The sequence below is a fragment of the Oreochromis aureus genome, linkage group 8, assembly GCF_013358895.1.
Source record: "Oreochromis aureus strain Israel breed Guangdong linkage group 8, ZZ_aureus, whole genome shotgun sequence".
Taxonomy (NCBI): domain Eukaryota; kingdom Metazoa; phylum Chordata; class Actinopteri; order Cichliformes; family Cichlidae; genus Oreochromis; species Oreochromis aureus.
Genome location: NC_052949.1, coordinates 23,710,624 through 23,736,488, shown reverse-complemented (window position 1 = coordinate 23,736,488; position 25,865 = coordinate 23,710,624). Strand labels below are relative to the sequence as shown.

Here is a 25,865-nt window from a genome sequence, read left to right as displayed (position 1 = left end):
GAAAGTGAATGTAGCTTCAGGTTTTTGTTTTGAACACTAGGGTGGGTGGATTTGTGGGTGACAGAGTTGGTAAATTAGAACAACTTCTGCAGTGTTTTGCAGAGAGTTAAAAAAAAGTCAAAAAGTCTTATATTTGCAATGTTCTTTCATAACACCTCTGTCGTTCTTTTTCAGAGAGACACAGAGATCGAGTGTTGTTCCAGGCTCCTTGAGCTTGTCAGAAGTGTTCATTATTAATAAATCTGATGATAGGCGGGTGGTGGAGGTGCGAACAGGTTGCTACATGCTGATAATCATTGACAGCAGCAAACCATAATGCTTTTCATTATTTAAACCACCCCTGTGTCAAAGCTCTAATCCCTTGTTTTTCCTATCACTTTCCACAGCTCCTCTTTTTATTTTTATTCCAATCTTGCACCTTTATTTTGTAGACTGCATATAAAAATGGGTTGGCTAGGAAGTCCTTTCTCCATATACAGGTTAATTTTAAGGCTACTTGAAGGCTGTAGAGACATTTGACTCAGTCGCACAGTGGCAGTCTTGGACAAGAGCCACAGAAACACTCTGTCATCTAAAAGAGAAAGTCCAGTTGAAACAAATCGATCAATGACACTTCCTCTAAATGTACCATTTATGCATTAAAATCAATACGATTTGGACTGTTTCAGTTAGTGTCTCTCTGCACACCGCTTTGCAACCCACCTACTCCTTTCATACTGTGTCTGACTTGCTCAGTGTCATCAGAAGAAGGAAAAAAGAAAGTGCTCTAAAGGATTATTCAACTGGTGCTCATCAGTAGGGCGAACACAAGCTCCATTTAAAAAAGGGGGAGGTTGCTAAGGCACTCTGTCATGGACAAAATCATGTAACGAATTTAATCTTGAAGCAGTTCAGCAAGAAAAACAGGCCAACACATATCAACTCCATCTCTTCCTTGGGGTGTCACAAATACACAATCAGTCAGGATTAAATACCACCAAGTAATTTAACCCCTAAACGGTACTAAAAATTAAAAAGACAGATTTATCAACGAAAATACAAAACAATCTGCTTAATAAGGACAAAAAAGTTTATTCTAAATTTACAGTAAATCAAAATAGAACATAATCAAACGGTTAAAATACTGCATACAGTATACTGGGTCCAGTCTTTCTTTGTCGCAAAAGAATGCAAAGAACTGAATTTAATACGAGTAAACTATTTTACCAGACAAAACAACAGTCTGGGGAGGTAAAGAGACCTGTCGGGACCAATGGTACTTTCAATCAGTTGTAAAATCACACACACTAAAATCCATGGCTTCTCTATTCCACAAGGTGGGTTGCCAGTGTAATAGATTTTATTGGCTAAACCCCAACATCTGGTGATGTTTTGCTATTTTGGCCAAACAACAAAGCCAGAGAGTCATGCCCAGTGGAACCCTTTGACGTACAATGATCTGTCTTCTATTTGGCATTGTTCTTTTTTCTTTTTGTTTGTTTGTTTTTTCTCATCTCTTTAATGGCAAATTGCTAACTAATGTACACCAGCAGAACACCAAATCACATTTATCCTTATTAACATACAGATTGATTAGCCCTTCAGATTCAGCATTTTGAAACTGGACACATCAGTCATGATGCTGGCCTGCCTGAAAAAGATCATTACCAAACTGAAAGTCATGTTGTCCTCGGAAAGACTTAAACTAGCCACTGAGATGAACTCAGACTCCCCAATAGACTCCAGAGGAGTTGCCCCCTTCAGAAAGAATGCAAGGTTACGGCACATCCCCACTGACTTAACTTTTCTAACCCAACAGCGACGCCAGTCTTTATACACAGCCTACCTGCACTCATTGTCAATTTATTATTTTCCAGATGAATAACCCGATCATGCTAGCTGTCTAGATTGTAACACATTAACTAATTTTCAAATTAACAAAACAAACAACCCGAATACAATAAATAACTGGCTGTGAGTGATGTCAGCAGCACTAGATGGCAGCGCTAACGTCTGAGATCATTTTTTTCTTCACTTCTGGGAGGCTGTGGTGCTGTCCATCTTTACCTGCTTTGTGTCAGACACTCATTCACATCATTGAGGCATGCATTCGCTTGGATAGGAGATGTTTTTTTTTAACAAATGCTCAGTCACTACATCTTATCTAATATTTTCTCTAACTGCTCTAGAACCATCCTCCATTCTACCCCCCCGAATGAGATGTTTGTTGTCTCTCCTTATTGGTTTATTTTCGCTGGGCTTTATCTCCTCTGACTAATCGCTCTCTTCCTTCCTGTTGTCTCCCTGCAGGTGGGCAATCTGGGTCTACTCTTCATGCTCCTCTTCTTTATCTTTGCAGCGCTGGGAGTGGAGCTGTTTGGTGACTTAAGTAAGAACACATGCACAATAAAGAGATACTGTGCAGGCAGTAGAAAAAGAAGGAAATGAAATCTCACTCTTAGTTTCCACTCAGGTCATTCACGGGCATACACCGAGCATTTAACTCTCCCCTCTGTGGGTTTAATTTATCTGATATTAATTTCTTCCTCGAATTCTTTGTTGAAATACTATATTGATCTCCTTAATTGTATCTTGAAGCTTTCAGAGTGATAAAATGCTATCACAGTAACTATTATATTATAGGAAAACACAACTGAAAGCCATGAACACTGCTATCTTTTTTTGTTTCATTCTCTCCTTTACTCTCTGGCTAATCCTCTTTTTGTTTATCTCCTCCCACTTCCCTCTTGTCTCTGCAGTTTGTGATGAACTCCACCCCTGTGAGGGTCTGGGGCGCTACGCTACATTTAAAAACTTTGGGATGGCCTTTCTGCTGCTCTTCAGAGTTTCCACTGGAGACAACTGGAATGGCATAATGAAGGTGAAACCAACTCTGCAGTTTCAGATCCTAATACCACTCATACTCTACATTCACTCTTTTGTATCTGCACTTTCTGCAGGTCCAGTTCTGTTTTAAAATGACTCCACAATATGATTGTGGTTGTAATGGATGAAAAAATCATCACACTGGGACCTTCACACCATTCTGGCTTCGTTACCCATTTTTGTATATAAGTTGTTCATAATGTCAACTTCTGGTTTAAAAACTAAAATATTGATGTCAGTTTTTAGTGCAGCCATCGTATTTTTGTAGCCAGATGTGGCTATATTCAAATAATACTGCATTTACAGTTTGGAGGACTGTGGTTGGAGACCACAGCATGACGAACCTTATTGGGACAGAGGGCAATGAACTCGCAGTTTTGCTATGAAATGGTTACATTGAACATAGGGACCAGGTTTGCCACAGCTCAACGACAAAATGGTATTAAGACAATCAGTTTGCAGTTAAATGGGGTCAGGCTAGCAAATACATCCAATCTGTTTGTGATAAAAGGGCAATTATCTGATAAAGTGGCAAACAATGGAAATACGTTGCCATCTGCATAAACAAACATTCACATTAATTACTTACATTCAGAATCTTGTGTGTTTGCAACAGAAATTCTTCCACAAATAGTGATGTAGTTGCTGCAGGACTGCTATTCAACGGCAAAATGACAGAAGTGCTCTGCAATCAGAATGCAACCAGTTGAATGGCGTTTCCTACTGCAGAAAGACTGAGTTAGATAATTGCACTGTGTTGGTAGTCAGTTTTTGCAAACCTTCAGCACTCTGAGAGTGATTGCAGTCGCAGTTTGCAGGTAGATTGCCTTATGCTCGAAAGAGGTCGCCCAGAAGTTGAGTGTTGCACATGCTCTAACAGCAACAAAAATCAGTGCAATTACAAGGCAATGACCGATATTTCCAAGTCTCAAGGAGGATGCCGACCTGTTTATTCCCCAGTGTTACTGAATAAGCCATAGGAGGATGTACGGCTAAGTTATGAGCTTAAGTTGATTTTAAACAAACACAGATTCATGCTAATTAATAACACATAAATAAAATACTGGATCTTCACCACCAAAACCAAAGCACAGATATTTTGGATGGTGTGTTAGTACAGTTAACCAGGAAGCATTATTAATGGTGAGATAATTCACTTTAAAATGCTCCCAAAGGTAAAAACACCACAGACCAGCTCAACATCAGTGATTAAAATTAGCTTAGGTGACACCTAGCAGACATCCAGGAGCTAAATCCACCAGTAAGCCAACAAGACGATGCCCCAACTTGAGTGATGGGTCACTGCAAACCAGTACAAAGTTGCTGTTACTTTGCTGTTGTAATGATCATCGGCTGTGAATGGTCACCCACCTTTAGGTGCATGTTCTTAACTAGAACATTTAACTAGAATACTACTAAATCCACCGTCTGTACGGTCTTTCCAGGATACATTGAGGGACTGCGCCCAAGATACAGGCACCTGCTACAACACTGTGGTTTCTCCCATCTACTTCGTCTCCTTTGTCCTGACCGCTCAGTTTGTCCTGGTCAATGTGGTCATCGCAGTCCTGATGAAGCACCTGGAGGAGAGCAACAAGGAAGCCAAGGAGGAGGCGGAGCTGGAGGCGGAGATGATGGAACTGGAGATGGAAGCGGGGGACATAGCAGCAAGGTCGCCCCAGCTCAACCCTCTGACACTGGGTATGGACAGGTCGAGTTCTGGGGGTTCCCCCTGGAGGTCTCCCAGAGGAGTGGATACAGAGCAGGAAAGGGATGGTCCTATGGACTCACCCACTGCTAATATAACCAGAGACTCTGTAGGCATCAGAGCAGAATCCCCTTCATGCACAGAGCCCCAACTGGAGGTAAAGAATCTTGTCATCCTGCTTTTGTGGTACGTGTGTGAGTTAGACATGGCGCGTGTGTTATTGGCTGTAATTTTGAAGGAATTCTTCTCATAAGCTTTGTTCATGTTTGTGCATTTAAATTCTCTCTGTCTGTATTTTGGCTGATGCCATGTTGTCTTTTTCCTTTTTGTCTTTTGGAGGTAGAACTGACCATGTTTGGTTGAGTCTAGGAAATTTCACAAACAGCTGCTCATAAGTAACAAACAAAACCTTTTTTTTTCTCTCTGTCTCTCAAAAAAAAGTCAATCTGTACTTCACAGCAAAGCATCACTATTATTTCCAGATAATCCCATTAAAAAAAGAGGTGAATAGGCCCAGTTCAGTTACTCAGATTAGCTTGTACCAAGATGGAAACATGATTTTTAATTCTGTTGTGCATTATTAGATGATTTGGACACTGCTGCAACCGGGGCCAGGCTGTGAGGCTCGTTAGATGACCCCTTCATCTCTGGTCGTTACCTCTTACTCTGGTTCAAACCATTAGTTGATTCAGCAGCTCGCGCTGAGTAATGCTGAGAATGTGGCACGCCATCTAAAAAAGTTGATTACTTGCTCTTCGCTGGTCTCGGTGCAATAACTGTAGTCCACCCATAAATAAACCGAGCCAGGGATGGCTATATTAGGCTGTGTTTACCAGACAGCCTGGCATCATCTCAGAATACAAATGGATGCATTTATCTGAAACGTACCCAAAACGGTTGTCATATTTTGAAGCTCTCAGGTGAAGATCTTTGTCTGCTGCACGTGTACTACGCAGGAACGGACATAGCTCCCTCGCATATCAGACGCTAGTTTGCACATGTCTGGGTTTTTCTTGGTTATGCACAGTCAGATCCAGAAAATATAGCTCTGCAGAATTTATTATTCTGTGTGACCCACGCTGACCCATATCGGGATGCTTTACAATTTGTGTGCATTCATGGCTACGTGTGTGTATGTGGTTATGTGTGTGTCTGTGTTTAGCTGGTCCCTCTAGAGGACATGCCAGTCACAGACAGGTCACAGTGCCATGGGAAAGCTGGACCACAGGGCCTTGTTGTTCACTTCAACAGCTATTTCCAGACAACGGGGAACTTCGGGGGATAGGAAATAGAGGTTTCGCTATCGTTATCCCTCCCTCCCTCCTCCCCTCCCTAAGATCTTATCCTTCTTCCCTATGCTCCTCTCCCAAAATGTGAGCGCTTAAGTCACATTCTTCTCCCCAGCCTTGTTGAAGACCTGCTTTGCTGCAGTCTTGTAGTGCCCCCTTGTGGGTTTGAGTGGTAAGACATTGCTGTTGACTAAGAGGAGTTTGTTTACTACATTGCTGTGCAATTTGAAAGACTCGACAGGTCATTTAGTAAGAAGCCCTTAGCAGCCCACAACAGAGCATTTGTTCCCTCTGAGATGTTTCTCTCGTCTTTTGTGTTTCTATAACTGTTTCTGCCTGACTGACTGTCCTTTTCTTTGTGATCCATTTTTCTGTCCATACTTATTCATGTATCTTTGTATGTAACTCTCCCCCTGTCCTTGTCTTCTTCTTTTTTCTTTTCTTTTTTCCTCTATTTCTGTCTCCGCTCTCCCTCTCTCTATTCTCTCTGCATTATCCAAGTTTGTCCAGCGGAGGGCACTCTTTGACTCGGTCTCCCTGGTCATCCAGGGTTCAATGGAGGGGGAGATGAGTCTCATGGACAACCTGTCCGGCTCTATCTGCCACTACTACGCGCTGCCCCCCAAGCCCAGCAAGCACAGCACCGACAAGAAGGTCAATAATCACCAGAAGCATCCCAGATGGATCACCTCCTCCATGTCATATGTGGTTTCGTAGTGTCTTTATCATTGTGCACCATGTAGGGCTGCTCAAGTACGAAGTAACGAAAATACTATTATTTATCTTGTACTGTCACATCTGGTGCTATTAATATTTGTTTAGTAACACTACAAATTATCGATCGATAATAAATGAAGTATTGATTGTTAATTGAACTTTAGGTCATGATTATTTACTAGTTAGTTGGACTGTAGTGCATCAAAACAGTTTAATTTAATTTAATTTATTTATTTAGGACAGTGCATGTTAATGAACATAAATGTAAAAAAAAATACATGAATGTAAATATGCCAGATTATAGCCAAGGGCTAATTTCCATCTGTTGTCCTTAAACATAAAAAAATAGACATAATAATTCATAAAAATTCATAATTCATTCATAATAAAAACTCCATCACCAAACTCACACATACACACCATTCTGTTCCCAAATAAAACATTAAAACTATACAACTTATACATGATCACACACTTGATTTGTCCATAACCAGTTGCAGTTACAGTTACATAACTATTAAAGAGTTTTAACTGATGCTAATAATGTTTTATAAAGTGTTTAAATTGGCAGCAGAGATAGTGATGTCATCAATTAAAAAGAACATTAATCAAGAGAAGGGCATGTTTGCTTAGTTCAGAGAAAAAAGCTAATTATTATATACCCTGCCGAATTTGTTTGCTCGCTTACAAAAAAATGAACACTCTCTAATTTTTATGATGGTCTTATAAAAACACATTACATAATTGATTTACTTGTCACTGGGTAAAATAAGTATTTGATTCCCAAGTAAAACATGACTCATTATTGATTGAGTTATTATTATTAAACCCTTGTTGGCAAGCACAGTGGTAAGATGTTTCTCGCAGTTGGTCACCAGGTTTGCACACATCTAATCAGAGATGTTGGACCACTCCTCTTTACAGAAACTATCTAAATCCTTTAGGTTTCTTGGCTGGTTTTTAGGCAACTTTAAGCTTGAGCTCCCTCCACAGATTTTCTATAGCGCTGAGGTCTAGAGACTGGCTAGGCCACTCCATGGCCTTAATGTGCTTCTTCTTTAGCCACTGCTTTGTTGCCTTGATGGTATGTTTTGGGTCACTGTCATGTTGGAAGATCCATGCATGACCCGAAGTATGAACTGTCCAAAGAACTCAGTTTTATTAAATAAAGACATCCCTGTCTGTTTAATATCCTGCAGCCCTACAGCCATTACCATTTTTGTACTGGCATTCTTCTTCATTGAATATTTTCCCCTTACTAACCAGCCTCGCTGCCCACCAAAGCACAGTGCGTCATGTCCCGCCTCAACTATGAGCTCATTCCCTCATTCACTTACACTCATTCATGCTTGGCAGGTTTTTGGTCTGCTTCTGCAGCCTCAGTGGCGTGGTTTAAAGTTTGCCCCGTCTCCCCTACACAACATGTCGTCAGTGTTTCTGTGTCTGTATGAGGATGTGACAATGGTTTTGCATTTACTCAGGTGATTGTGGCATTTGCCAGTCAGTCACAGCAGAGTGATAACCACCTAAAGCCAGCAGATCACACACTGTTAAATCCTGCACAGATGTGGCTCAATCAATAGGCTATGGATCACTTGAGCCACTGAATAATGCATCTGGGTGCCTGTTTTTCTCATTTGAAGCCAAATTTGGCACAATTACATTAACGCTGTAAAACCCCCATCTTCTAAAAGCTTTAAATGGGTTTGAGATCTCAGCAATAGATGCCACAGGGCAATTTTCTCCTTCTGATATGTTAGCAAATAGCGAGTTTCAGTCCCTGCATTTTTATTCACGAATGACCCATTTGCCTGACAGAAACAATTTCCCCTGTTAAACCAGTGTGATGGCAAAAAAAAAAAAAATTTAAAAAAAAATAGCAGCTTCTTTTACATGAGCCAGAAATACTGAAGACTTTGAAACACTCAGAGATTGGAGCCAATTTTTGAGGTGTTTTACAAGAAGTCCCTAGAAAATTAGGTTATTTGGTTACTTCTTCTTTAGCAACATAAGCAATTAAATGTGCCATTTAGTGCTTAATGTAAATGAATCCCCGTCCTGTCTTGTAATGTCTTACTGGCATCATATTTCACTGTTAAAGAATCACTCTGCTGTACATTTTCCTGTGTCACAAAAAAAGTCCACTAACAGCTGACTAAATACAGCCGTTTTTTTGTTGTTTTTTTACTTTGTCCTTCTTCCTCTGTTGTTTCGCTCTGTTACATACTTCAAGTTTATATGTGGTGTTTTTATAAACTTGTATTGTTCTGTTAGTTTCAGGTTTTATCTGTGTGACGTCCTTCTATTTATGTAGTGCGCAGAGCGCGCCTTTGTTTTCTCTGCTCACCAGCGGTTGTCTCTTCCTGCCTAGATCCCTCTAGCGGAGATGGATGCTCTGTCTCTGGCCTCTGAGAATTCCTGGTCCCTAGCTCTGACAGACGACTCAACCCCCGACGATTTTAACCCCCTATTTCTAACCACTCTGGAATGCAATGTACTGACAGTTCCTCTCTTCATCTTACTCCATTGTTATTTCTTCTCCTTCCCCTCTGCAGTGGCTTGTACTGTCTCCTTCACTGGGTATTTCCAAAGTCACCTGACCCTCCCCACCACCAAACTTACACACTGGGGTTTAACAAGGGGAAGCCAACTGGATGCTAAATTAGCTAAAGATGTATTTAAAAAAGAAGATAGCATGTATATGTACCACTAATGACTTATTTTTGAAAATAAGTAAAGATCACCCACTTGTTTCTCTTTCTTCATAGAACGTCTGAATGAGCTCTTCGGCGTGCAGCTCATTACAATTCTATTTGAAGTCGGCCATGTTGTATATTTGGATTTGTTTGCTAAAGCTGCTGCTTCTAAAGCTATGTCCCAATCATAGGCCGCATCCTTCGGAGGACCCGGCCTTCGCAGTCTACATGAGCTGGGTCTTTCGAAGACCAGGAGGGCTGGAAGTGCGAGGCTGTGAAATGGGACGGGCCGCGCTATGAATTCTGGGATAGGTTGGGCCACGAATGATACACCCGACCCATCCCTCAAATTCAGGGAAATGAAGGACGCATTTGTTGGCCGCATTTGGAGCAGCCTTCGAATTAGGACAGACTTTGTCGCCTGGCTGTGACGTAATCTGCCTTCAAATGCGGCCTAGGGACATACCTTAACTGTTCTGGAATGGGGCGTGGCCAGCAGCAGCTCATTTGCATTTAAAGCTACAGATACTAAAACAGCTTATTTGAACAGCTTGTTGAACTTGTCAAAATTGGATTTAATGTGGGAAATATGAGTGAAGAAGTTTTTCTGTTTTCTATGCAACTGATTCCAAATAATTAAATAAATAAAATGTACAAGGCTTACACTTCATACCTTAAACATACAATAATAATGGGTCACTTAAACCATAGTTGACGAGTGACAGCTGCTAAACAAATGAGACGTTGTGTTAAGTATAACCGTGAATAAGGGTCTTTGTAAAAGAACATTTTAGACTTGCTGGAAAGAAAGCCAGGCATCTTCCACATCCTGGCATTCTCTGTCATGACCCCATCCATTATTTTCTTTGGACATGTCGTCATGCACTGCAGCCCATGTATGTGTCCTCACTGCAATTAATCTATAGATCCCTCTATGACATGCCATCCTACAGGCTCTGTCATTAAATTGAAAATGAAATTGAATGTTGTCTGGGTGTCAGGGTATTATTAACCACCGGTTTGGCTCATTAATGATCACATGGCTTCCTGACCAGAGAGGGTCACTGTCACCTTGGTTCAGGCTGCATATCCAAGGCTGCGTTGCTGCTGAATCAATGCATATATCATCAGAAAAAAAGAGTGCTGGCCAACGAGGTGCTCTTAATTGGATTGTTCTGGGACAAATGCAATAAGAAAATAAAGACAATGGAGTGAAGAGGTAGAGGGGTTCAAGTGGCTTTGAAGTACCCTGGTGAAACAAATTTATCTTTATTTCTCATTCCGCCTTTTCAGCCTGGTGTGTTTTACTTTCCAGTCCAGTCCAGTCCAATAGAGTAGTGCGCCTCCTTACCTGCCAGTTTGCAGTTTTCTCTCCTTTGACTACTTCTTTCACTTTCTTCTCTCTCTCTGTGTAAACTCTGTTCTCTCCCCTCCTTCTTTCTTTTCCTTTGTGCTTTACGTGTGAGTCTTCGTCTTTTCTCGCAGTCCTTTCCTGTCAGTCTACTTCTGTGGATGTGCTGTATGCTGTCCTCTGGTGGTGTACTTTTCAGTCTCCTCTGAGCTGCCGTGTGTTTGCTACAGGGTTGTAAAGTGTGTTGGACCCCCCCGTAGCTCTGTGCTGAATGGGAACTGATTCTTTAATGGGTCAGGCTGCAGGACACTGCCCTAGCTGACACACAATCACGGCTTAATGTAAAGTTATACGACCGACGGGCTAAAAGCAGACACAAGAAGCAGAGTGTCACATGCTTTAAAAAAAGAATTGGAAATGTTCCTGTGATCTGTGGCAGCTCTGTGCCAGTCAACTCCAATGTGCAAAGATCCTCTGTGTTTTCTGTGTATGCTGATGATCAGTGCCTCTTTGTTGACATTGTGTCTTAGACAGTTGACAACCTGTGAGTGTACTGGTAAGAGTGTGAGAGTAAGTGAGTTAAAGAGCAGCCCAGGCTCTTCGTGTTCTGGGGCGACCCTGATTGTTTTCTCTGCTTCCCCAGGCGGAGCAGCTCGGTCCTGGGGTGCTTCGGGACGACAACCTGTTGAGCGTCAGAAAGCCTGCGGTGGGACGCACGCACTCCCTACCCAACGACAGCTACATGTTCCTCTCACCACAGCCCGTGGGGCAAACATCTCCCACTGCAGCACACCCACAGGGGCCCCAGCACATACTGGGCACTCACAGGGCCCAATCGGGTAATGCCGCATTTCTCTTTAATGTCATCTAACATAGAATTTGTGACATTTCATTAGGACAGAACAGAAATGGGTGGGCTTGATTTTTAACATAAAGCATTGTGACATGAGGAGGTTATTTTCTCTAAGGTAAACACACCTACTGTAACTGTTGTGCATTCATTGAAAGTGCCAGCACTGTGCTTTGTGTGCAGGCTCCAGTGGCTCGGTGCGTTCACAACCCGCAGAGTTTTCCCAGCAGCTGACTGTTCCCACAGACCTCTTCAGACCCATCAGCCCACACAGCCACTCAGATTCAGAGAGTATACCACGAAACCCACCATCTAGACGCACACACACATTTAGCCGCACGCTACGCAGACAGGTGAGCAAAACACACCGCTTCAGATTTCTACTTGACTCCAAATTTACTTTTCTAGTCTTATCCTGTCTTGTTACTAATTAGTGTGATAAAATATATCTCTGATGTCTATACTTGACTGTGGTCCATAACTGTCTGTTCATACCAAACACTATACAGGCTTATACAAGCTGCTGAAGTTTTTACTGTTTGCTGCCAGTGGAATCGGTGGGATATGGGTTTTGAGTATTAGAACCACTCTGGGAGAAAAATCATAATATTTTGAAGGGAAAGCAGTCATTTTTAAGCCATAATAGCTAAAAAGAAAGTTTGATTCTTTTTTCAATAATGCTGAATCACTAACTTATAATAAAGCAAGAATTATACATTATAACAAAATAATATTACATGTTAATAAATATAATATTATGAGTTATAATTTGATAACTAATGTCAGTTTTACATGAAACGATCAAGCCTTATTTTTGCAGATATTTATGGCTACAAGTATTAACTATGCTCAACGTTTAGTGTATTAGGTAGTATTGTTTTATTGTGTCTTAATTTTCACCGTAAACCACAATAAGAAAACATGCCTGTTACATGTTTTTTATTTATTGTATTTATTACAGTGTTATTATTAATAACAGTTTAATATATATAAATATAAATAAGATGCTGATGAAATCTCAAAATTAAAATGAAAGGAAATACACTTTTCTGTACTAAAGTTAGCATAGCACAGTTAGCATAGCATCAAGATGGTTTAGCTAACCTTGCCCTTTCAAGCTGTGCTACACAGGCCAGCTAGCTTAGTTCAGTCCTAATGAAAAAGAAAACAACTTTCTACCAACATCTAATGAAAATTGTCAATATGGCACAATTTAGTTCCACTCTAAACTAACTGATGAGAGCATATTTGTGAGTAGTGTTGATTTTTTTGATATATCATCTTGTGTTAGCATAACTGCTAATTTGAATGTCTTGAGAAATATTCCTTAAGACTATTTAAAGAATTTACAAGAAAGCTTACCTAAAAGAGTTCGGGGAGTGTGTTAAAAAATAATAGTCAAATATCAAGCGTGTTAGAACTGCATTGCCTTATATACTGTATTTCCATCCCACAAGATTTCAATAAATCTCTGCAGCTATTTTCCATTTCTCTAGCAAAGATTTAAGAATTGAGGTGTGGCTCAAGACTTTGAAAACACTTTATGTCACAACAAGAAAAACGAGCATGTGCTAAAGCAGTGATAGTCATCCAGTTCTGCATGCAACCTTTCACATTTTTATATAACCATTTTTATCTACTCCGTGGTCCAGATAAGGAAATGCATAGTAAGGTTCTTTACTATCTTTCAAATTAGATAATAAGCAGCCTGAAAGCCTGTTGGTCCTTGAGGTATCCAGATAGAGAATGCCTCAGCAAAGACATCAGTGAAATTCCCAGCCATCATAACTTATTTAAAAACACCACCAAAACTAATAAAAAAGGAAAACTCTATTATATAATCACATTTAGAATAATCACATTTGGAATATTAATTGTCAGCTTTACCAAACAGAAATTAATGCTCCTATAATATGCCTTTTTTTGATAAATCAGGCCTTTATTCTTAATTCAAAAGCGTCTATCCCAAGAGTGGCTCTAAAACTCCATGAAAGAGAATCATTTAAAGCTTTCCGCGTTGGATGTTCTAAACATATTCACTTTCCCCCCTCTGTCTGTCTTCTTCTTCCTGGGGTTTGGTTTATTATTAACTGATCTGCTGTCTCATTTTTCCACACTGTATCTGTTGGTCTTTGATCTCAGCTCAGCTGGGCCCAAAAGCCGCCCGACCCTGAGCTTCTGTTCAAACACAGATACTCCTGTTTCTGAAACAGACAGTAGACTTTAGCTACCACTGGGCCTTTCAGAAACACTGGACTCCATGTTCATCTTCAGAGAGACAGCCCAGCAAACACACTATTGTGTTCACACACACACACATACAGAGTCCTCTCTTGCCCTCCTCCCTTCTTTGCCACTCATTGACCTGGATGTTTGTCTACTGCTAAGCATCAGCCACAGAGTATCTTTAACTCTCTCAACAGGTATTTAGTTAGCCTGTAAGGAGCTAACTTAGTGAGAGTTTAATGATTTGTACAAGTGACTGGAACTACATAGCATCTCATAACTGGATCTTCCAGTCACATGATAGAATGTATTGCAGCAAGATACAGGTGTAGTGTGGCTATGACCTTCACTCATGGTACAGTACACTTAATATATTACAAACAAATACAACTCAGGGGATTGCTACGAAACAGCAAGTGCTGTCCATATGCGTTTGGCTATTTTCTACTCAGAATCATGATTATTGAGCACCAGAGAATTTTGTATTGCCTAGGGTTAGTGCTTTAATAGTTGTTAATAGTTGAGTGTGGTACTATTAAGTCAGTTTTGCTTATAAAAAAAATGTAAAAAAATTAACTCTGACAGGGTGATCCTTTTAAGCTTCGTTCCAGTGTGCACTCTTATGATTTCCTACCTGGTGTTGCATTGCTGTGGCTGGTGATTGGCCAGGCCTGCTTGTGATACCTTCGCCCACTTGGTGTCACTGTGGTTACAGCATTCTCATGCAGGGAAACCCCCATAAATCCAAACACTGCTCAGAGCGTTATGCTCTAAAACCCATGCATGTTTTATTTCCTCATCTCTATAGATTTAAGAGTATATTTGAACTGACCCAATTCAACACTGTTAGATTCAAGCACCCTGCTATCAATGCCCTCTCCCAAGTCTGTGAGAGATGAAGAAAAAGTCACGAGTTCATCAGGACATTTTAGCCACCACTGTGCTTACTAACCTTTCCTCTACTGCAGCCGATACATACTGTTTTCCCTCAGCCTGTTGGCCTCACACCCTGTACATGGTTCTGAACAGAGGTAAGGGTGATCACAATTGGTTGCAAACTCTTCGTGAAACTGCAGCGCTGACGGCTAACAGGGTTTTGTATGAATGGTCAAAGGTTAGACGGTCATTTGGTCTGGCTCGGAGCTCACTGTGTCGACCAGCGGTCAATCAGTCCATAAAAAAACCCCAAAACATAACAAAAGAAATATCAAAACAATAAAATACTATACACTTTTCCCAACTACCTTCCTTCTTTAAAATATCATCATATATGTGTTTAGCTATATTGTTCGAAAACTTATTAATGGACTGAGTCATTAGTTGAATTAGTGAAAATATATGCCCTAAAGTTCAGGGTAAATTATTCAGATTAATGTGCCGAAAAAACCCAAAATGGAAGTGTTTCTTCGGTGACAATAACGTGACAAAACAGTTGCAGAACTGCAACCTCATACATGGCAGATGGCTGCCCCTCCCTGAGCTGAGTTCTGCCAGATGTTTCTTCCTGTTAAAAGGGAGTTTTTCCTTCCTACTGTCACCAAGTGCTCACTGAAAGGCGATTTGATTGTTGGGGTTTTCTTTATCTCACTGTAGTGTCTTTACCTTACAGTATAAAGTTCTTTGAGGCAACTGCTGTTGTGATTTGGTGCTATATAAATAAAATGAAACTGAATTGCAGAAGTACCAAGCTAACAGTAAATGGCTAACAGCAAACATTTAGCTACAGTATTATATGAATCACATGATTACAAGAGATATTACCTCACATCTTTTTCTCCCTCACGACACTGAAGATTCCTTTGCGTCGTTTAAACGCGTCTCAGTGCGATCCTTCGCATGTTTTGGTTTCTGGCTTTTTGCAGTGCTTTTTATTTACCAGTGTTTCCTTAAGTTGCAGTGTGTTTGACCTCCCAAGGCTACCATAATGTTCTCATTATTTTGCATGAAATGCAAAAAGGTTTACTTTCAAAATTAAATCAGATAGTAGGATCTTTACCTTACATTATGAAGTTCCTCTCATTAAACTTGAATTGAATTAAAATGAATTGAATTGAAGTATGAAACATAAATCTTACAAGACAAGCAATGCCTACGTGACGCAAACACAAACAGTTTTTTTTGGCTTCTTTTTTAAACATCAGAGCACAGAGTAACTTTAAACCTTCAACACATGAATGTGAAAGCACAGAAAGTATCCGCTAATGTCAGATGTTTCTTACCCAATTTACTCTTGAGAAATCTTAATCTGAAATATTGACATTAAGCAACATCATCTTACAATTATCACAATAATGTCTCTTAGAAAACTAAAATAGAGGACTGTGACAGTAAGCTGGTCATACTGTGAACTTTGACCCAAACTGCTGCTTCTCACCCTCATCATCTATCACTAACCAGTCTCCCCCCTCTCATCTCCCACCTTCCTCTCATTGCACATTTACTTTAATCCCCCTCCCCCCACCCGTTCTCCAGGTTGCGGTGTCTACTGATTCTCAGGAGGCCCTTTGTACCGACGTAGGGGAAAGCAGTGAAGGACTCGTGAATGTGGCCTCTCTTGGCCTCCCTCCATCCCCTACCCCCTCCATCTCCTCTACCTCTCCCTCTTCCTACCATCATCATCATCACCCTACTCCTCAACAACCAGCTCTGTGCCTGGTCCCTGCCACGCCGGGCGCCTCCCCTAAACCATCACGTCCCAGCACAGTGCACACCCAGCACCACGACCAGCATTGCCTCGCCTCCTACTCCCCCTGCCCTTCGCCTCCCCCTCCCATTCCCGCCAGGCCGCCCCAGCAGGAGGTGTCAGAGGATCGGGAAGTGTCCCTCATTAACCAGGTGGTGTTGGCCGGCAGCGACGACATCACGGCCGAGGACAGCAGCAGCGGCGGCGGGAACGAGGGTTACGGCAGCTACGCGGGCTGCCAGGAAAGTCGGAGTCCATGTTTGAGGCAGCTGAAGAGGTTCCACAGCGCTGACACGCAGGGCCGCAACGCCCTCCTGCCCCGCCCCCGCCCTTATTCCTGGCTGGACGACCCACGGCGCCACTCTGTGGAAGTCTGCTCCCCAGTTGATTCCAGCCCCCAGTGCAGCACCAACTCCACCTCCTCCGGCTTTGTGTCTCGGGCCGACAGCCTGCAGATTCAAAGCCAGATCCCCGCTCAGACCTCCCCCCGCCGCAAGAAGAAAATGAGCCCACCCTGTATATCTGTGGACCCCCCTGAGGGACTGGAACCCCAGTCTGGCCTCTACCCATGCCTGGGTGGGCTCAGTGGCATGGGACTGACTGGGTTAGGGATGCCCCCTCCCCTACCCAACCGGGACACCTACCTGAGGAGGAGAGCACCCTCCAGTGACTCCAAGGACTCCTTTGACCTGGCGGTCGGAGAGGGTTCAGGACAGGACGGAGGTTCACCGAACCCCAACACCAACTCCAAGTTATTAACTCTTCCCAGCTTCTCCTTTGAGAAGACAAGCTCTGAGCACTGAACACCAATACTCGAATACACACACACACGCACACACACACACACACAGCCGGACGAACCCTCCACACACATAAACACACGATGCACTCTGTGTGTCTGTGATGGTGATAGTTCTAGTAATAATGCTGTAGAAAGTAATAATGGTAAAACTACATCAAACAGTAAAAACATCCTTGGTTTCATAAGGAGTGCAGTACTGTAGTAGTGTGACCATCCCTCGTCTTTGTATTGTTACTGCCAAAACAGCCAGAGAAGAAGAGAACGACAAATATTTCTCTGGCTGCAGCTTGACCCCATAACCTCTGGAGTGACATCAGCGCCTGGGTTATTAGCGCCCACTGCGGTCGCCATATGAACTGCCTGGTGTTAATACAGAGCGGACCTGGTCAGTGGAGGTACAAAGCAATATTTAGAGACACTATTTTCTTAAATTATTGGCCCATAGTGTTTGTACAGGATGTTGTTTTTAATTTCATTTAACTGTTATTTTCATGTCTTTTTGTGATTTTCTTTCTTTTTTTTTTTTTTTTGGGGTTTTTTTTGGTCAACAATGGTTTGTCTTTGTCTTTCTTTTTCACTGTAGGATATTTCTAGCTTTCTTGGTTTACTAAGGAAAGTGAACGTTTTTCAAAGTGGTGAAAACCAGTATTTGTAGGAATAATATATAAATATATATATAAAAAAAAACAAAAAACAAGTCATTAAACTGAGCTTGGATTTTTAAGCACACGCAGACCTTGGTGGTTTGATTGTTGGACGATAACCTGATTGCTTGTTTCTTTCATGTGTTCCTGACAGCTCCAAAGCCTTTTAGACAGAATGACTGATGAACAGTCTGAGAAAAACAGCCATGTCAATTCTTCTCACATTTCATGGCCACTCACCCCAGATTCAGCATTCTTAGTCCCCACAAAAAATCTCTCATGGAAAAGAGATCTTTTGATATCTTCGGTAAGTACAAAGGTAATACACCGCATTTATAAGAATGATTGATTGATAGTATAACTGATATGGAAATGGCTGCTTTCTAAACATACTGCATACACAACAGTGAGGTTCAAGCTGTATTTCTGCTTCTATATGTTGTGGCACAAGTTCTATGGCATTGATTGTACAGTCTGCAGCTACGCCGGGACCTCTTCAGCAATGTAAGTACAAGTTAGAGCTACAGTGGAGAAACAGAATCTGCCAGCCATCTTCAACGTCTGCCAGAAGGTTGGGGTTGTCTTCGCTGGAGTGAGTGGATGGCTACAAAATCCAGTCAGTCATAAGACAGCGCAACAGAGTGTTGATTAGCAGTTCATAAGTTTATTCCTATACATCATGCGGTGAATTCTGCTTAATTTCTTTGAACTTTGCTTCAAAGTGGACAGACTTATAATTTTTTAAAGTATTCTTGAACTTAATTTTTCAGTAATGCAGTAAAAGCATACCTGCAGTAAAAGCATACCTGGATAGAAAAACACGCAATGGGATACAACCAGTCATGGATTGGTCTCCCCAAAGCTCAGACCTCAACATTATTGAAGCAGTTTGGGATCATCTTGACAGGGAACAATACAAAAGGCAGCCAACATCCAAAGAATTCAATTCAATTCAATTCAATTCAATTTTATTTATATAGCGCCAAATCACAACAAAAGTCGCCTCAAGGCGCTTCATAGGTGAAGCGCCTTGAAGAGCTTTTAATGTCCTCTGAGAAGCCTGGAGAAATGACAGGAAAGCTGCCTGGGAAAGTTCAGTCTGTGGTAAAGATTAAAGGTGCTCATACAGTATCAAATACTGATTCTCAAGCTCGAACTTTACAATAATGTACTTCCATGTTTTCATGATTTCATTAAATTCCTGAATCTCTTTCCCATGTTTCCGGAAAAAGATTAAGAAACGAAAGGTGGCTTAAGAATTTTTGTAGCCACTGTGTTGGATTACGGAGTTTCGCTGCCATGATGTGGTTTATGAAGCATAAAATCATCATTTGTGGTGTAAGAAACTAATGAGGTAAGAGAATTTCACTCACCAAAATGGAAGCACAGAAAAAGTTTGCCACCAAAATAACATGCACTGGTTTGCAGCCTACTGTTTACTGTTATTTATATCTTTGGGCACATTGTTATGAGCAGCCTGTCTCAAAAACACATCAGTTTCCTTTTTATTAATTAAATCTATAAAAAATTTTAACACAATACAGTGGTCCCTCGCTGTAACGCGGTTCACCTTTCACGATCTTGCTGTTTCGTGGATTTTTGTGTGCAATTTTGCATACTTTCTTTTTAAATGCATTGTGTTCTGTGTTCTGATTGGCTGTAGACCACTGTCAAGCAATCTCGTGCCGTATCTCCTGTACAGTGCAGAATGCGTTCAGATTGTCAAATTTACATAAATCTTCGATCGCTAGCAGTGTGACTCTGAAGTGCTGTACTGTATGTTTGTAAGTTTTCTCCAACAAACACAAAAATTTCAATGTCGGGTGCGTTTGGTTTTATTCTATAATCCTGGACTTATTTTTCTACAAAGGTTTGAACTTTGAGAGTGTTTATACAAGAGAGTAACGTGTGGAAATGTTCATGCCTGTCTGAGAAAAGTGTATAAAGCGTGTAGTGAGGGGTACTACAGCCATAAAACACCTAAAATAATTGTAAAAAAAATAAACTTCGTGGATTTCACCTATCACGGGTTATTTTAAGAACGTAACTACCGCGATAAACGAGGGACAACTGTAGTACCAACAAGTCTTTTGGAGTGATAAATTGAAATGTGAAATTTGTGCTTTAAATTGTCACTGCAGGGTGTCAGTAGAGCTGTACAACACTGAGCGCCTTCAGCCAGTGGTGTTGGGAATCTTGTCAAAGTTGATGTAATGAAATTATAAACACAGAAAATTACCATGAGATTTTGATCCACCACACAATACCATCAAGAAATATCGTCTAGAAACAAGGATTTGATTTCTTGGGATGTCAGTGATCCCTGCCAGTGCAGTATAAGCACATCTAGACAGAAAAACATTATCAGTCACTGATTGGCCTCCCCAGAGCCTGGACCTCAATAATATGTGTTGCAGCATTGTGGGATCATTTTGACAAAGAACAGAATAAAATTCAGTCAATAGCCAAAAAAGAGCTTTGAATGTTCTTTAAGGTAACTGGAAAAGTATTCCTGATAACTGCGTAAAGAAATTACAAAAAAGCTTGCAGTTTGCATTGTACTATTAATATCTGTGCCTAACCCGAGGACAATATGAAAACCTATACAGCAGTGATTTGACAGTTTAAAGACAGCCATGCCTTAAGCATACTGCTTTATCATCTGTTTTCAATACAGCATGAATATTATGCTGAGAGACCATAAACCCTGCTGGAAAATGTTTACTAAAGCAATGCGGGGACTTCTGCATTGCCTTAACTTTTCAGAACCAGAGGCCATGTCCATCTTTTATATTCAGTCTTTATAAGTCTAAGCTACTTAAGTGGAACTCCACTTATAAAAGTATGTTTCGCAACACACTGTAAAAGTGAAGAGAAACCTTGGGAAATATAGTTAAGGAGAGCTACACTGATGACATATGTCAAAGAACCTGTGTAAAGGTCTCAAAGCATATTACAGATGATTAATAGGTGTGTAAAAAGCTTTATGAGGCGACATATATCTGCTCTGTTTCTCTGTCACCTCATTCTTTGCTAGCTCATTTATAGCACTGCTCCTTTCTCAAGGAAAGTGGAACTGATTGTGGAGACATTTAATCTTGACGGCTACATCTTTTTATTCTACATCTTAGATTATGCCTCCTATTTCACTTTGAAAAGTCTGTTACACGAGTAAATGTGTAAACCACCGATTTGAATAGAAAACAGGGTGTGGGGGGGGGAAAGAAGCTCTATAGCCCACTCATCTCTGTGTACAGCTAGAGAATCAAGGCTACATTATCCAATAAATAAATAAAGCAATCCTCTCCATCTCATTCCAGCAACACCACAGGTGCCAAGGGCAAACCGCTGGCACCTGTGGTGTTGCTGTCGAGTGGTGTCTGTGTGCCTTTTTCATGGCCAGTTCTTTTCCTGGCTCTGGCTCTATCTTTACGTGCTGTGTCTATTTTTACCTAGATGACTTGCATGTTAGAAGCTTCAAATTCACCTGTCAATCCATGTAGTAACACTCAACTTTATTTTTAATGCAATAGAGAGATGTGGCCCTCTTGCTCTCTGTCATCAGCTATCCCGTCTTTAAGTGATGATGTTTGAACCCTGCTTCTGGGTCCAAACTACTCTGCCTATATTAAGGCTGTTGTGTTTTTAACATGTTTTAGTGCTTTGTATCTTGATCTATTTAATCTGAACAAGCCCCTAAAAACAGTCAGTGATCACTGTCGGCCTCTCTCAGTTTTTATTACCGCTATTCATTTCAAAGCTCAGTTTTTAAAACTAGTTACGATGTAACTACAGCCCAGCACATGCAGCAGTATATTAATGAATAACCTCATATTGTGGATTATCTCAGTTGTTCTCCTGACTGAAGTTTGGTCCGTTTACAGGATCCTGCCATGCGATTGCATTTGCGTCGGGAACCCTCACGTTAACTTTTATCGAGTGAAAAAAAGTTAGCATTCATCCTCCTGCTTCACTGTGTATGCTAACATAGCTGTGTCGCTAGCGATCACGTGGCACATCATTATATATCAGCTACCCCAACATCAGTAACACTACAAACATCACTGTTTAGTTTTCTGTCTTCATTTAATTTTTTAATTTTTTCAGAAATCCCTCAGTCAGAACATGGTATATTATGTTTGGGTGGAAACTAGCAAGCTAACTTCTAACGCTGTTAAATTTCATAAATTCTGTTTTCATGGATGCCTGGATGTTAAACTTAATTGTTACACCTGGTAAAGCAGCCACACTGATCATTTTATTAAAGATGAAACAGACAGACAGTTTGTAACTCTCAGTGATGCCGCAGTGTTTGTTTGACTTTTAGACCTGAAGTGGAGGTTGGACCCGGAAATGGCTAATGACGTCAGACCAGATACTCTGTTTTAATGGTTTAATATCTAGAACGCCTATAGACTGTGAGAGACCCCTTCACAGAGCAGAGCAGATGGTAGTGGCATTGGAGCCAGTATTGGTAATATCAGAAATTACATGAATACCATAACATTACAGAAGCTTTGGTGGAGCTGGGTTGCGAAGCGGCTTGCAGAGGTAGCAACAATAGTACAGTAAAAAGCACAGTCCATGTCTTTTCTGTCCTTCTGTCTCCACCCCTTTACCTCCAACCGGTGATGGCAGATGGCTGCTTCTCCCTGAGCCTGGTTCTGCTGGAGTTTGTTCTTCCCCCAAGTAATCAAGTGATTGTTGAAGTTCTCCTTTTATTATTGCAGGGTCTTTACCTTTATCTTTACCAGTACAACTGTTCCAGTTTGGCACTATATAAATAAAACTGAATCAAATTGAATTCTGGTGTTTGGATGTTCAGAAGGGAACAAGAACTAACACAAAGGTTAATTAGTTGTCATTCACCCATTATACATATTGCACATTTCATTAAAACTGCTAGCAGTTAAGCTGTATTGTGGGTAAAGTTGTCTCGCAGTCCTGCTGCATCAGTTTTAAAATTGTTTTATTTTAATCTGTTCATGAGGGTGTTTTCACACCTACAGTTCGTTTGCACTGGTGCCAATCAGGTGATTAGTTTGTAAACTTGTAGCTTTACCTCATGATTTGTTTTTTTTTCAAACTGAGAAAAATCCAAGTAAACTACTTGAGAATTTTCAGTTCACTTACTGGACAGATGTGTCTGCGGCACGACCAACAAAAGTAAACGTCCAGTATTCTGGACTATTGGAGAATTTATATTCATTCCACGGCTAGTTGCCCACCCACACAGACCTTTTCACAACCTGTTGTACCTTGCTGCATCCCAGAATACAAAGCATATGTGGATACAGGAAGTGTTTTAGGTCAAACTTGCAACATACACATGGTGGTTCATTTGAGGTGGGATCACGTTCACACCGTAAACAAAACGCTCTGGAGTTCATTTGGAACCACACCGAAACCGCCTCCTCCAAATTGGTCTCAGTGCGGTTGTTTTGGTCCGTACTCGAGTCCGATTACCGTGAGGGGGAAAACAATATAAACTGACGAAACACAGCAGGTGTGAAAAGACCCTTACAGTGTGACAGTGTGACTGTTTGACTGCAGGATGTCTGCTCTGACAGGTGAAGTCCAACACTCCAACTATAAGTCAGGTGGAGATTAATGAAGGCTAAAGACACTTTAGATTTCTCGGTTTTTAACACCTTTGTTTTCAGTCGCTATCGGCTACAAATTAACGAGCTCAAGCAGAGTATCAGATCAGTGATAAAAAGACAGGGAATGTCTCAAAGGCTGTGCAGTACATGCCATTCCATGTACAACCTTCATTTTCTCTAAATGAATTTATGACTTTCTCTTTTCATAATTTACAAGTATTATAATAAAATGTATGATCATGAGGCACTGAGAAATGTAACATAGAGCTCTAGCTATATATGTTATAACAAAAATGTTGTGACACTAACTCAAAAAATGATTGTTCACCCTCAATAAACATGAAGCAATAATGTTTAATCGAATGCAACTGAAAAATCTAAAAGGTTTATTTATTCAAATATTCAATCTTTAAGGAAAATGGGGATTTTATTTAACCAGATTCCATTAAATGTGAGATTCTACATTACATGTAAGTAAATGAGTTAAAAACAGGATTTGCGGCAGAATTTTCTTTTCTTTTCTGTGATTTAAAAGAGATTCAAATGCAACTGTAGCCCCAAATATCCAATCTAATATTAGCACAGCCAGCCAACAGGGATTCCAGCACAAACCTGAATTGGGTTGAATGTATTTCATGAACCACTGAAGCATCACTATACACGATTTCTCCTCTTACAGGTCGAAATTAGATGCAGGCAACATACATCAGCGTTCATGATACACCGACAATGCGGTATAGAGAGTATAGAGAAGAGCAATGTACCTGTGTCAAATTCTAATGAAATCATTCAAAGATATTTAGGAAAAAATATGACTCTTATCATTTCTTTTTCATGGTAATCTGGGTAATATAAGCATTATCAGCTTCAGAGCAGAGCTATTTGCATAAGAATAAACCACATTCAGAAATTACAGGTAATTATGAAAGCACTAAGATCTGTGCTGAAGCAAATGGGAACTCCTGAGGTGCTTGTGTTTAAATAATAACTGCCTTTGGAAATGTATCTAATGACGTGATGCGTGAAAACAGGAAGAAAACGGGTTTAAACAGCGATAATAACAAAGTCATGCTGTTTAGAGGGGCCCCTGCTGCTCGGCAGTTTAAAGACAATAAATCTGTAATTTAAAACTTGTAAAGGTGGTGATTAATAAATTACAATTATGTTATATTCTTTTTCACTGAGACAGAGAAACAAAAAATGAAAGTAGGAGACCTGGTTCGTCAAAAAGAGAAGAAAAAAAATCATGACGCTGCCATGACGAACGGGAAAACTGCTGCTTTTGTTTTATTGCGTCAATTTGCGTCTCTCATGTTTAACACTGCATTTGAGTCCCACTTGTCCCACTTTATATGGGCCTGAACAGCTTTCAGACTCTGTCCTCTAGTTTTAAAAAAGCCAACACAGCAGGGCAAACTCTTTTCTGAAGTCTAACTTTTATCCATCTATAAAAAAAGCACGGGAGGCTCTAAGATACATTTTCTAAATAGAAAAATCGCAACACATTGTCACCACAAAGCCACGTGCTACATAAAGCTCAGTGGGACATAACAGAAACCAAAGAAGCAAAGAAAACACAGCTGTAGATGGACAGATGCTGACGTTTATTCCACAAAAAATAGAGGCTGAGTCAGGCTTACAAAGTGAGAAATAGGGCAGAGAAGGAAACAAATGCATTTGTCCTGCAAACAATGACAAACGTGCTCAGCACATGGATGTGAACAGTGGTCCACACGACCATTTCTTCATGTACAAAATTCTCTTTCATTTTCAGTGACGGCGATATTCTTGCCATACGTGTCTTTTGCAGAAAGACACAGTCAATGACAAAGTCAACCCCCCCACCGCCACCAAGCAATCAGCTGCTGGTGTTGACTACACTCATAAAAATAAATCCAGTTAAAACACTTTGAGATTAATCGTTTGTTTGTCATTTCTGAGCTGAATGTCTCTGTCCTGAATCTTTTTGTCCTCTACCTGGACAACTTCACCTTTCTGCACATGGCTTGCATCTTGCTTACTGCTTGATATCAAACACTGCATAAGTCAGCAATAAAACAGGTGGGATTGTGTTATAAATGCACTCACATTCATGGAAATACAACAATTCGCATCAATATCGCATCAATTTTAAAATACTTTTGTATACATTTAGGCAATTCATCTCCTCTCCCCTCCATATCTCTTGGATTTGGTTCAGCATCCCCTCTCGGTGTCTCAGATCCTCTTCTTCTCTTTCTCTCTCTGTCGCCCCTCCTCGTCTTGCAGGGCTTTCAGCTGCTCTGCTCCTCGACTTTGGAATTCCCTACCTCCTGATATAAGAAATATCACTTCCTTTTCTCTTTTCAAGTATAGACTCAAAACTTACCTGTTCAAAATAGCTTATCCCACATAACCTTCTCCATTCTCCTATGTTAAATCTGTTTTTATG

General features: G+C 40.8%; 1 protein-coding gene across 1 annotated transcript in view; it reads left to right on the top strand.

Moving 5' to 3' along the window:
• cacna1g (calcium channel, voltage-dependent, T type, alpha 1G subunit) overlaps positions 1-17,916 on the top strand; it is a 321,041-nt gene extending 303,125 nt beyond the window's left edge. Inside the window, exons 31-36 of the mRNA XM_039616673.1 lie at positions 2,290-2,368; positions 2,739-2,860; positions 4,311-4,730; positions 11,270-11,465; positions 11,660-11,829; positions 16,175-17,916. Coding sequence (XP_039472607.1) covers positions 2,290-2,368; positions 2,739-2,860; positions 4,311-4,730; positions 11,270-11,465; positions 11,660-11,829; positions 16,175-17,188 — 2,001 coding nt within the window. The 3' untranslated portion in view covers positions 17,189-17,916. The remainder of the gene's footprint in view (positions 1-2,289; positions 2,369-2,738; positions 2,861-4,310; positions 4,731-11,269; positions 11,466-11,659; positions 11,830-16,174) is intronic.
• Positions 17,917-25,865: the final 7,949 nt, after the last annotated feature.